Below are 13,321 nucleotides of genomic sequence, written 5' to 3' on the forward strand. Positions count from 1 at the left end.
ATATTGATCATCTTGGCACATTAACTCTATGGGTACATTGGCGGTGCCATGAAGCTGTCCGAATTAGCGAGCATGTACGGAGCATCACTGTCTGATTTATCGGTCAACGACCATAATCATGATTATGTGAAGAAAAATAAAGCACTTGCACTTGCACTTACTTCTTCCATTTTCATATTGTGCATAGAAAAAAAGGTGAAAGGCAATCAAACTCAGGGCATAAGATTATTTGTAACAATAACTTTATTTAAAAACATAACATATACACAGAGGTTTGTAACACAGAGGTTTGTATGTATATGCTATCATACATATGCGTGTACACACATGTGCACACATGCGCACACACTTTTTTACTCATAAAACTGCTCATTTGAGAGTAAGCACTTTTCTCGCAGTTCCACTGTCACTCAGCTCTTTTGTTGTGCAGATATCAACCAATTATCCTGCTCATCTGTCTCCCACGTTTTGATATTCTGCAAACATCAACATTCATATGGATGGACTTTCACTTTCCAACACCTCTTGAATTTAGGGTCGGCGGTGGTGGACCAAGTCGGATGAGCCTTGGCAGACATTGGCCTGCTGCAAAGAAGTGGCGGCCGCCATGCGGTCGCCTGATCCGACGCGTCACATCTGCTACCTGCCAGTGCACCAGGATGGCTCCTGCAATGGCTTGCAGCACTATGCCGCCCTGGGCAGGGACGCCCACGGTGCCGCACAGGTCAACCTGCAGCCTGACGAGAGGCCGCAGGACGTGTACAGTGGTGTGGCAGCATTGGTGAGTGTAGACAATCACTGGAACGCATGTTACGCTCACAGAATTGTTTTGGATGTTGTTGCACAAGGCTGATACTACCACTTATTTATGTATTGCTGGCTGCTGTTGATGACCCCTTATGGATAGGTCAAAAATAACAAGAACTTGTGAATAAATGTGGTATTTATGTTTGTGCATGTATACCTGCCATCGTCGATGGCTTTGTGGCTATGGCGTTGCACTGCAAAGCATAAGTTCTTGCGCCAGCTGCATTTCAGTGAGGGTGAAATGCAAATACACTGTTGTACTTAGATTTAGGTGCCTGTTAATGTCTTCAAGTGGTAAAAGAAAATTCAGAGGCCCCACTTAATCGGATAATCGGATCGGGGTTTTTCCGTGTAAATCCCCATAATTTAATTTTTGTGTGTGTTTTCTAGAACTGTGTGTTTTTTGTGTGTACAGGAAGAATGAGAAAGCACCATTCTTGGCTGAGATCTTTGCAAAGCTGCAACGGTAGATACTTGATATTGCTAGTATGGCTTAAAGGGGACAACACACAGTCACGCAACAATTTGTGGGTTTCCGCAAGAAATTGTAGCAGAAGGTTTATTACGGCTATACATGCATAAAAGCTGGGCACATTTCTGTCCAAAATATGAGCTAGAACTCGCTGGCTCTAAGCCCTGCCCGCCAGCGCCCACCACCATATTGCCAAGCCATATGTGATGTCATGCGTTGCATGGAACCCAGCTATCGTCTGCTACAATATCAGCCACCACGGCATGTGAGGTGGGGGCATAGCTGCCATTTCATGTGCCATGTCGTCAACACTGCCAACTTTGCGTGATGAAGCAAGCAAGGAATCTTTGAGCAGCACATGCAGCGATGGTGTACTATACGCTGCGCATTTTGACTTCGACCTCATCACCACCAGCTCAACTGGTGACACACGGCCTCTGAGATTGGCGCGAGCTGGCTGGCATAGAGTTTCTCACTATAACACCTAGAGGGAAATCTGGCGCCACTGTCTATGGGAGTTTCTTAAGGGGCGCTGTGCCATCATGGAAATGACGGTATATGTGTCTGCGAGGCTTGTGTTGGCTGGTGTTGTAAGAGGCTTCGTCTAGAATGTGGATTTGGCTACACAAGTACCACGTTCTTAAAGTAAAATCTTCATGAAATGTTTCAATTCACGCATATTACAGCTTTACTCACCTACAATGCATGACCAAGAGAAGAAAAGCAAGAACAGATGACAAACTGTTTCAAAGCGAGCGCGAATCTCGTCGTCTGACCTCCAACTTTAGCGGCCTGCTGATACTTTTTGCGTTTTATATAATTGTACATGCAATAACAAGTTCTTATAGTTAAACAAAACATGTTTTTGTGCAATAATAAAGCTAAAACAGCTTCCTACATGCAGTTTTAGTTGAAAATGAGCCATTGTGACAGACAGAACGGTGCTTGCCTGGCTCTTCGAAAACGATGCCAATCTGAAGTCACAATATACTGGCATTCCCATGCATACCACAGCGCAGCAGCGCCAGATTTCCCTCTAGGTGATATAGTGAGAAACTCTATGCCGGTTGGCTTGCGCAAATCTCAGAGGCCATGGACAATGACTGCACAGTAAACGTTGTCAACGTAGATGGCGACGTTGGTGTTGCGCTAAATGCTGCTGATGCCTTTCGGCACTCTTCATATTTCATGCATTCAGCACTGCTTAGCCATTTATTAATGGGAGGCAAAGTCTGGTGCTACTTCGCACAATGTAAATTCTTATGCGCGTAGATTGTTTGCTGGCATGCATTTCTCTAGGATCCCTACTCAACAAAACTACGATGTTGTTAAAGTGCTGTGCGTTCCCACCAGTTATTTTTTTTTTCCCAGCTGTAGTTGCATGCAACACATGCAAACAAATGCCCGTGCACATGTGTCTGCGGCGCAAGGATTTGGTGTGATGTACGCTTTGGCTGAACCTTCACTTGAAGTTGCTTTGTTGCACCCAATATCCATAAAACAAATAGCAACGTTAACGCTTGGCTGGGGCGCTGCCTGCAGGATGGGTTGGTGCGCGCGAACATGGTCGGCATCGCATCTGGCCGCAGCCTCGGCTTTTTCACGGGCATCCCAAACTCGTTGAGCAGGTGCAAATCGTCGTTGTAGCTGCCTCGCGTGAACTGTTCTGAGACAAAACGAGCATCAGATAATCGCCAGTCTTTCCTGCCCACATTAAACTTCCAAGCCTTAAGTTTGACCGGCTCCTTGGGGAGCCTGAAGTACTATACGGAGCACTCCTTGCTCCATTGGCCCTAGCACACAACAGCGCTACATATGTGCTGCGGTGGCATTGTTTCAGCTGCTACAAGTTGAACAATTCCAATGGCAAACTGAACAAAGAAGAAGTTTCCCGCATGTACGCACAGCTGGCGCACTGATTCTTTGCCGGAATATACAATATACATGCTCGCTCGGCAGGCATGCACCCTGTGATGCCACGGCTCGAGAGCGTGCCAGTGTTGCTCCACTGTTATGCCGTTCATGTGTAACACAAAAAATTCAATTACAAATTACGTGCTGGCTCAAATGTGCTAAAATTTTTCCAACATGTTCTTGAATGCATAAAGATTATCTCGCACAATATATATTATGATCAAAAATTGGGTGTCATGCCCCCTTTAATTGACTGTTCAGTGCGGAAAACAGGATGCACAAATCGGAGAGCACACAGTCCTGCAGTAATAAATCACAATTGCACATGAATTGTTTTCATCAAGGCAATTTGTAGTTGTTGTCCAAGTTCTTATCCTGATGAAGATGACGTCCATTTCATAACATTGCCTCCACGCTCAGGCTTCCCTTGTTGAGCAACTGTTAGTGAACTTAAAGGAAAACACTTAAAGGGGCTTGTTGTATGGGCAATATAGTTGACAAGAGTAGGTACTTTGACTTGTTAATTACTGTAATTGACTCTACAGCAAAAAATAAATAAAATAACATGAACAAACCAATCGTCACCTCCGCCGTTTCATACTATGTTTTCAATGCGATACAGCGAATGGCAACTCTGGCACACTAGACAAGTGCAGCATTCATCAATTTCAAGCAGGTAGTTAGAGTAGGAGAACGGACTTTGTTGCACATTCGCATTAAAGTCATGAGGTTGAATGGCAAGCTTAGAGTAGATGCCAGCAAATTTTGTCAAATTTATGCACCTTGCGAAGCTCTATGTGGTATGTGTGTATGCACCCTGTGTTAATATTGGTGATGTCCTGTGTCATTCACTGCCAGCATTGAAATTGAGACACAGAGGCGTGAAGCTAATTTGAACGATTCTTTGTCAAGGGGTTTCGCCTGTGTTTCTGCTGAGAACATGTTTGTACATTGTCAGAAGCTTGAAGAACTTCATTAACATCATGTTGAACTCGGTTATGAAATTAACGTGTTTTGCACAGGTTGAGCGAGAGAGAAAGAAAGATGCAGCCAAAGGCCTGCCCATTGCCAAGGTGCTTGAAGGACACATCAAGAGGAAGGTGAGGAGTTTTGATGCGATTGTCTTAATTATATTGTAGACAATGCAAAAAAAAGAAGATTGCGTTATGTGTGTCTGGGCTGCTACTATCTGAAGCAGTCCTCTTAATTTATAATTTGAACATAAACATGATGCGTATTTTGGATATATAGTATTCATTTTCATTTTTGGCGTGTGTGCTACCAAAAGAAAGTTGTCAGAAAGAAATTGAAGGAAATTAAAGGTCTAACATGACATTTTTCAGAATTTATTTTTTTTCTTTCTTTTTTGATGAGTGATGTTGTTCACTTTTGTCTTATTGTCTGCTCATTTTCATTGTTCAGATTTACTGTTGCTACTACCATACTTTGCTATTAAAAGTGCTTGTAGTGTTTGTGGCTGACATCTGTTGTTTTCCACACTTATCTTCGGGCAGTATACCAAAGGCAAGTTGGAACAGACACATTTTTAGAAATGGTGGAAAAATGAAGACACTAAGCAGGGAAAGACAACAATGCAGCACTCTCACACCTGAAGAAATATTTATTTTGGTTCATTCATTGGCGCTTATAAAGGAAACAATGAAAAGTCACATACAAAGAAAAAGAAATACATTGCACATGCCAACATTTTGGTCGGTACTCAGCATAACACTTTTCTTTGCGTGCTTTAACCAGGCTATATGCATGGGAACTGTTCTAAATGGTTTGTCACCTGGCAGGTTTTGTATTGCCCTACACTGTATGCTGTTAGCTTGTATGAAGTTGTTCCCTCGGTATAGTAGACTTATCTTCATCAATTTATTTAGAAATCCAATAGAGATCTGAAGAAAGAAGCACGGACCTGTATATGCGGCATTCTACTCAGGTTTCACAGCTCGTAGCCTTTGCCTCTGAAGTTTAGCATTACACTGCGTCAAAACATGTGTGCTTGTCTCTTGCAGGTGGTGAAACAGACAGTGATGACGGTGGTGTATGGCGTGACACGCTTCGGTGCCCACCTCCAGATACTGAAGCAGCTCAAGGACTTGGATGACTTCCCCCAGGAGCACTGTTGGGCAGCTGCCCACTACCTTGTCCAGAAGACCTTCCTGTCCCTCCAGGAGATGTTCACTGCCACACGCGAGATACAGGTGAATCTTTGGCTCCACTAATGACTGCAATGCTTTGCAGCGCTGCATTCATAATTCACTTCTTGCTTTGTTGCTGTGGCACCACATGTCCCTCGAAAGGGGTGAGCGAGCAGAACTGAGGGGCTCAATTTTTTTCTTGATTACTACTGCGCGAAACCAACAGATGTTGAGGCCAGAAAAAGCATAAAGGCAATTACGGTAACTGTCCTTTTTAATTGAAATGTAGGATTAACAAGGAAAAGGGAAATGAAAGCACACAAAAATTAACTTGCTGTAGGTGGGAGCCGAAACTGAATCTACCGTATTATGTGTGCCATGCTCTACCAGTGAGCTACCATGGGGGCTGTTCTCCTGTCCACTTTCTTGTATACAAGATTAGCCCCGAGGGTACTAGCCAGGCAGTGAATATGTAACGTCCTTTCATCATCAAAAGGGGTGAATGACTCCTTAGGTTACTCACTTCTCTTTCTTGCAATATGCTGCCTGGAACATGTACTAAATAAAATTTTATCTGTTCTGAATCTAGATGAGCTTAAAACTGAGGAATGTTTTTAACATATACAAATTTATTTCTTGTTTTCTTGATACCAGTGTGTTGTGTTCAATTTGTTTTTTATTTTCTTTCTTTGTGACCACATTGTGCTTTTCCTGTTCACATGGATTTGTTTTAGATGAGCATCAAGTTTGATGCAATGATGTGCTAACTGACATGTTTTTTTTGTTTTGACATTGTCTTCTTCATATGCATTATCTGTTTAATGTCTACTGTAATTAGCCTTGATTTATTGATACTCCCCCTCCCCATCCCCCCTATGTAATGTCTGTTGGTACCTTGAGGCATTTCAATAGGCCAATACATGTATGCAGGTGCCAGAAAATAGTCTCATTCAATTTTCCCTCTTCTTCTGTGTCTTTGCTGTTCACATCCTTTCCTCCACCTGTCTCATGTGCTGCGGTGTCATGCATGGCCTGACCTAAGGGGTAACAGGATGGTTTATAACTAGGGGTGTGCGAATAGTAATTTTCGAGACCGAATTGAATAGGAACCGTCTAATTCCAGAAGGAAAGCAAATTGAATTGAGTATTGTGTACTTTTCGAATAGTTTTCAAATAATGAGCAGCCATTTTTCGCCCCTGGTATAACACAATTCTTTACATCCTAGTATATTCACGTTAACAGGCTTTTGTCATTGCACGGCAAGCACAATGAAGTGTTTGTGAAAAGCACAAATGGAGCGTTATGAGCAAATAAGCAGCTTATGCACATACTCGGGACTCTTTGGTGAGTGCACTTGATGGTGGTTTGACTGCTTGAGTGACGCAGCATGCTCCGTTGCGTAACTTCACGGCCTTTATACCTACCATTTCCACCGCGATTAAGTTTATCGCACCTTTTCCTCCTACTGTATGCTTGACCGCCACAGTTGGCGATTTTCGAAACTTCCTGGAAACATCCCTGGAAAAATATTCGAAAACTATTCCAAGAACATCTGTATTTAAGAGGAGGAAATAACTTTATTGCGTCCTGAGGAACCCCTCCCCACCAACTCTTGCTTTAGTGGTCGGCTGGGGTCGCGGGCAGCACCCACGTTGGGACGGGAAGCCCGTGAGCCTCCGCCCTTTTGTGAGCCCTCTGGACGGCCCGGAGCAGGGTCTGGTGGTTGCCGCTTCGCAGGTTGTCCACCCAGTCTTCTTCCCCTGTATTTATGAATAGTGATTATTTGATTCGAAGAAGGCAATGTTTAATCCATTATTTGAAAGTCTTGAATTTTTGCACACTGCTATTTATAACTTAAGAAAGCATGTCAAAGGAAGGGGAATGTACGAAGGGTGTCAGAAGGCGAGATGCATAGTTTGCTACAATAATTGCTGGAGAGAAATCTGGCACTAGTAGATATGCGAGCTGCTAGTATGGTGATTCGGCCAGCAAGGAAATGATGGCTTATGCTTAAATTTGCCTGTACTTCGTCCTTTTTACTTCAAACGGCCTTGTGACTTTGCAAATTGGACATCTTTAACAAAACGTTGCATTACAGGCAGAGCAATAGTAGGTGTCAAAAAACATGGCAGTCCTGACATGTTTCTGGCTCCTGCACTTGGTTCCAGTGATACGTGGGACCTTTTGATTTTCTTCCTCGTTTTTCAGCAACATACAGCAGAGTGAAATGGTGCTTGCGGCGCCTTTCCTCTTCCTGGAGTCCCGCGTGTCATGTCCCAGCCATGTGCAATAGTCGCAATAAGGCTTCTTTGAATTGACCTGACAGTAGGAAGGCTCGTGCCCACTTTTATTACAGAGGAAGCACTTGACCGGATTTCTTTCTATGCGCATTTCATTCTCTTTTATGGTGTGGTCTACCGTTTTCTCCTTAAATGTGGGCAAATGAACACTTTCCAAAAAAGTGAGTGCTCCCTGCCTTAGTCCTTAGGAAGTGTTCGGGGTGCTGGGTGCGAGAATATTCGTGTGGAAAACGTTCCCCATCGTCGCCTTGTTGCTACCTGTGCCATCGAGTTTCATGTCATGAAATTCAGCTTGTGTTGTTTGTTTGTTTAATCCCCTTACGTCGTGTCAAAATTATGGAGGAAAACGGCTTTCCGTTTTATTTTTGGACACGGGATGGACTTGCGACTTGTCGCGATGCTCGATCGCCAGCGACCAGGTATGGAGCTCCCTGCACTCAACAACCGCGACTGTGCGTCAGGCCCATCGTGGGTGGGAATTTAAAAAAGAGGGCTACATGAATAACGTTATGCTCAATATGAGTGTCAGTGACCCACGAGTGCTTCTTGTTCAGGCAGCTTGCACCTACCCCATTGGATTTCACGTCTGTCGATTCACTCTTGGTATTCTCTTCCTGCAGTGTTGTAGAAGCTGAACTATATGCATTACAGTGCAAATTTAATGCTGTGCAAACTTTTACATGTATGTATTAAAACAAAGCTAAAATGAAGTTCAGGGATGAACTGGATAGAGTGGCTTGGGTAGACACTAACACATACAACCTCTTGCATCATCATCTGTTGAAGCTGGCTGCAGTCCGTCGGCTAGCCTTTGCTTCATATCACTCACTTATCTTGCACTTCGATTGGCAGCATAGAATGATCGCAGACTTTGCACCCTATTTTCCAACAGACTGCATTTATGTCACATAACTCGTCGCATCAAGTAGCCAATCTATGTGCTATCAAATGTGTAGCGATGTGCGAGACAGTATGACATGATTTTCAAAATAATCGTTAGCAAATACGGCCCTTGATCTTAATTTTCTCGCACAATAAAAATGCGTGCATTTGCTGGCCCACGTACACACGCACAGTTTAAGCCAGTGATACGCCAGCGGAGCTAGCCCACGTGCTGAGAGCTATGAGTGTACACCGAGCACAAAAGCGCCCTCTGAAACCGCTAGCTGAGGCCGACGCACACATGCACCACACTGAAATCCTAGTTTGCTGTTATTAACGTGCTTTATGCCTCTTTATCCATGCAATGGCCGTGCCGCTGCACTGCAGCCTGACCGGAAGTTCGGGTGTACGTGAAAATAGTTGGCACTTAGTCAGGGCAGCTAGAAAATTTTTAAACTGGTCTAAAATTGAAGAAGGGCAGATATTAATACAAGGTTATCAGTGGTTTCTGTGATTGACTCCACTGTTTTGCAATTTATTTCGCGCAAGAACAGCGTTAATCGGCTATGGCAGTTATTCTTGAACTACTCTACAACAGCTAAGTCATGGACCGCATCAAAAGTCTTTCCTTTCTTGGAGAGTTCGACCGACCAGTCCAACAAGCTAAGTAGTCTAGCAGCATACTGCTTACCAATCTTTCCATCTTGAGGCTTGCTGCGGCAAAACTTTTTTGCTTTAACTATACGCCATAAACCTGAAATGTAGCAATGCTAGTTTGGTCTCGTCATAGTTGAGCGAGTCCTCTGGAGACAATTGACCAAACGTTTCACCATCGAGACATAGGCTGAGAGCTGTAGCCCATTTCTCTTTTGGCCAACCCTGTCCGGTGGCTACTCATTCAAAACGGTTCCATTGAACAGAGGGATCATGTTCTGTGGATTTACGGAAACCAAGGATTCTGCCTGGTTACTCGCAAGCGACTGAGTTTTATTTCCGTGGCTGTCTGCGCCACCCATATCAGCTAGCCTTATGCGCAACTTCACGGTTTTTTCCTCGCACTCTAGATGATCCTTTGCCGCCTCACGTTCCGCTACACGTTCCTCACGTACCCTTCTCTGTTCCTCATCAATCAACTCTTTCAATTCTGGACCGACAAGACCCTTGCATGCAACTAATGCGCTAAGCTCGTGGGTACTCACTTTGTACCTACTTGAAGCACACTGTGTCACAGTCGCCTTTGGCCTGTTGCCGCGGATGCCAATTTCTAATGTCAGGTTCTCGGGAAAATATCGTGCACGCTAGGGCAACTTTGGTGTGAACATTAGACAGATGTGTTTGCACACGAAATGCGATATTTTCTCTTTACACTCTCATAAAATCGAATAAGTTATATTTACAGCACATGCAGGAGCACTCAGAAGAGAACGTCGTTATAGCTGGCAGCAACAAATAAGCAGGGCATGATCAAAGCTATAGAGTTGCTCTACACGTTTGACTACTTCGTCCATTAATGACGCGATAAGTCATTGAGTCACAATGATTGTGTAAATGTGGGTTCACCAGGAAAAATTGCGTCGGCCCAGATGATGGGGCACTTGCCGAGGATGTGGCCGTGGAGGAACCACAGGGTCCCTTGTCGAAGATGGCCTCAATGCAACGCTTGGTAGCCGCGACCAGCACAGTAGATGAACAGGTCCCAGCTGTGTTCTCCAGGAGATGTCAATAGGGCCGGGTGCTGGATCAGCGCTTAGGTGCGGTTGGCATATGGGTCGTAGCCACGCTCTTTGGGAAGCGTTGGTTGGGCCGGCCCGGCACGCAGGAGCAGCGCTCAGCAACAGGCAGCGAAGCCCAGGTTGTGTAGCAGGCCTGGGTACTCTCGCTTGACTGGCCAGTTGGCTCTATCCACCAGGCTCAGCTCGACCATGGACCATCGTCCATGGCCATCCCTGGAACAGTCCGGTCCCTTGGAATAGCAGGCTGCCTTCTGGCTCTCCCGAGGCATGCTTTTCTCTTTTCCACTCCACGAACCGGCACCACCTCGTTGTTGCCAGTCTTCCGAGCCCTCGCAGTGCAGGCTCTCTCGCCTCGTGCCTTGCACTTTTTTTCTTCCTTCTCTCAGCTTTCCACCACCTGCCTGCTGTTTTCCTTTTCCAGGCTGTTACTTGTTCCTACCAAGAATTGTGTCGCAGTCGTCAATAGCATCTCGACACAAGTCCGACATCGTGCGTGTCATATCACACCTGTTAGCAATGATTGTGCATATGTGGAGACACTTATTCCCTTGCTGTGTTAAAAAAAGAAAGAAAAGCTATCACTGCTTGGAAATTTGGAAAGATAAATTTTAATAAAATGCCATGAGAATGCACGAAGCTACAAGCACCAAGATTTAGACAAATTATGCACTACCCCTATCATTCTCGTGGTAGCTAAACAATTGCAATGAGAGAATTCTCTGTAGCTATTTTTTTGTAGGGAGCATTATGGTTACGCTGTGTGATTAGATAGGAAACTTATAGGCACACGATTGAGTTAGGTGATGCAAGATAGTGGTAACTGAGATTACTGGGAGGAGCCATTTTTGTGACCACACTTCTTGCTTGTTCCCTCACACTCCGATGACCTTAGGACTGGTTTACCACGTGCGCCAAGATGATTTCGTATGTGTGCTGTCAGCCTGTCTCGTGGGTGACTCCATTGGGACTTCCCGTCATCCAGCCATACCACAAGCCCACTTCGGTGAAGAGCCCAGTCTCTTATGTGAGTGACTGCTTTGCTTCTAGCACTCCCCTCCTTTGAGTGCGCCCACGTGACTTTCTGACTAAGTAAAGAACAGTCAGTGCTCATGAGAACAAACCATAGTAATTCAATGAGAGAAGTATGTTACGTATGTCCTAAGTCTGTTCTATCCAAAGTCAGGGCCACAGTGTGTTGTGAAACAGCAGAACTTTGCATGTATATAGTGCTATCTAGTCTAACCAATAGTATGTTACAGCCAGGTCTGTTATAAGCAGAATTTGTTGAAGGAATCATGTTGGCTGACAGAACCATGTGGGAAGTATGTCTGTTATACCCAAAAGTATGTTGTGTGCAGATCCGTTATGGGTGCGGACTTATTTACAGACTATTGAGTTTCTCGTCTTAACCCTAATTACAATAGGGTGTAGGGGTTGGAGGGACGGACTTCGCGGATGAAAACTCAAAAAACTTGGGAGGATTTATTCTACATTATTTACAAGAGGGGTGAGCGTCAATTAACAGTCGTGCAGACTTTACGGGCCGGCAGCAACTCGGACGCTGCGGCCCGCGGCAAGAAGTTCGAGAGAGGTGAATCAGGGAATCAGGGCATGTCCCAGAATCCTCAGGTCTCTCTGGAAGGCTTCTTATAAACCCTTCGAGCACTGCAAGTCACGTCATGTTTGACCAATGGGAGAGTCCACTCCGATGACGCCACTTTCAGCCAATGGTAGGCGCCCGTGTTGTGGTGTCACACCTGGCGGCTTGCTGCGGTCTTGCCTCGCAGACTGGCAATGCACTTCGAACGAGGAGAAGGGGAGGGCTGCACCTGCTTCATTGTCGGATGCCCACCTGCTAATCCCGGCGGCGCACGAACTTGTTGGCACGTAAACTTGTTGCCTTAAACTTGTTTGCTCGGCCGCTTCTCTGGAATGCGCTTCCTGCTTCTGCATTCCTCAATTAGCTGTGCTGCCATCCGATGTGGTCTGGGGAACTCGAAGTAGCCTCAGGAAACGGCGCCATATCTAACAGCTCGTCCTCGCCCCGGTAGTTCTGAATGGCCGGTGAACTCAATTCGCTGGCCATGAGGAACGCTGAAAGAAGCTGCAGGGTACTGGGGTCGAGCCTCGTTTGACAACCCTCGGGATCCTGGGCCCTGGAGAACATACGTCAAACAAACCAAACAACACAGCGCTGCCCCACGTGTAAGCGCAGGCTCTTCACCCCTGACTCGCCAGGCTATTACTGAGTCAAAATGAACCCTGATCTTTTATTTCCCCAATTTTGACAAAGCAGTTCCAACCACCCTTCCAAACAGCTATCCATTTCTCCTCGATTGCCGACAAGACCAGAATACTATTGTTGTTGCAAAACAAAAGGGTCGTTGACGATGCAAACAACAAATGAAAACAGCCGAACATAACTTAAGTGGCCTAACTACACGAACAGCATGTTTCCAATCTATCGCAGTGGCGTACTTATCGCACGTATTGGTGCCACTGAACAATCTGGTCAACCTCACAAGTACGTAATCACAAGCGCACCAGCCTTGTGGTCACTAAACAGAACGCGTACTTGCATTGTAGGCAAACTTTTCATTCACGCTTACTCACGTTTCTTTCCTGAAAGTCCTACAGGACACGTGACGTAAACGAACAATTAAACTCGCGGGACTTACACACTCCGCAGAACTCTTAAAATGATGCGTCTTCTACTAACTCTTTCCACGCACGTTCACTAAAGAAGTCAGAATACACGGCTGCCCTCACACACACACTAGCAACCCAGTCATAAAGTCTGCTTCCTTCCGTCCACACAGGACACGCGCTAATGGAACTAAGAACGCTTCTCCGTGCAAATCATGCACTCACTCAAATCTACGCGCTTAACCTTACAAAATTCAAAAACGCTTAAAAAGAAAGAAGGTTAAATAACACACGCGCTTTACCATAGGCCTTTCGACGATAACCTTGACCTTCAGGTTACTCACACACACAAAAAAAAGCCTATCTACTTATTAATGAACATCTCGCGAGACTACATGTTTACATAAAACGCATCTTTC

The 13,321-nt window shown here is 45.1% G+C and overlaps 1 protein-coding gene across 2 annotated transcripts in view; it reads left to right on the top strand.

The window, feature by feature from the left end:
* The window catches only part of PolrMT (mitochondrial RNA polymerase), a 78,865-nt gene that overhangs the window by 52,568 nt on the left and 12,976 nt on the right, over window positions 1-13,321 (top strand). For both annotated transcript variants that reach the window (XM_065453974.2, XM_065453982.2), the window contains exons 24-27: window positions 536-781; window positions 4,216-4,293; window positions 5,215-5,403; window positions 11,149-11,280. In XM_065453974.2, the coding sequence (XP_065310046.1) occupies window positions 536-781; window positions 4,216-4,293; window positions 5,215-5,403; window positions 11,149-11,280 (645 nt within the window). The remainder of the gene's footprint in view (window positions 1-535; window positions 782-4,215; window positions 4,294-5,214; window positions 5,404-11,148; window positions 11,281-13,321) is intronic.

The sequence above is a fragment of the Dermacentor albipictus genome, chromosome 2, assembly GCF_038994185.2.
Source record: "Dermacentor albipictus isolate Rhodes 1998 colony chromosome 2, USDA_Dalb.pri_finalv2, whole genome shotgun sequence".
In the NCBI taxonomy this organism is placed as follows: domain Eukaryota; kingdom Metazoa; phylum Arthropoda; class Arachnida; order Ixodida; family Ixodidae; genus Dermacentor; species Dermacentor albipictus.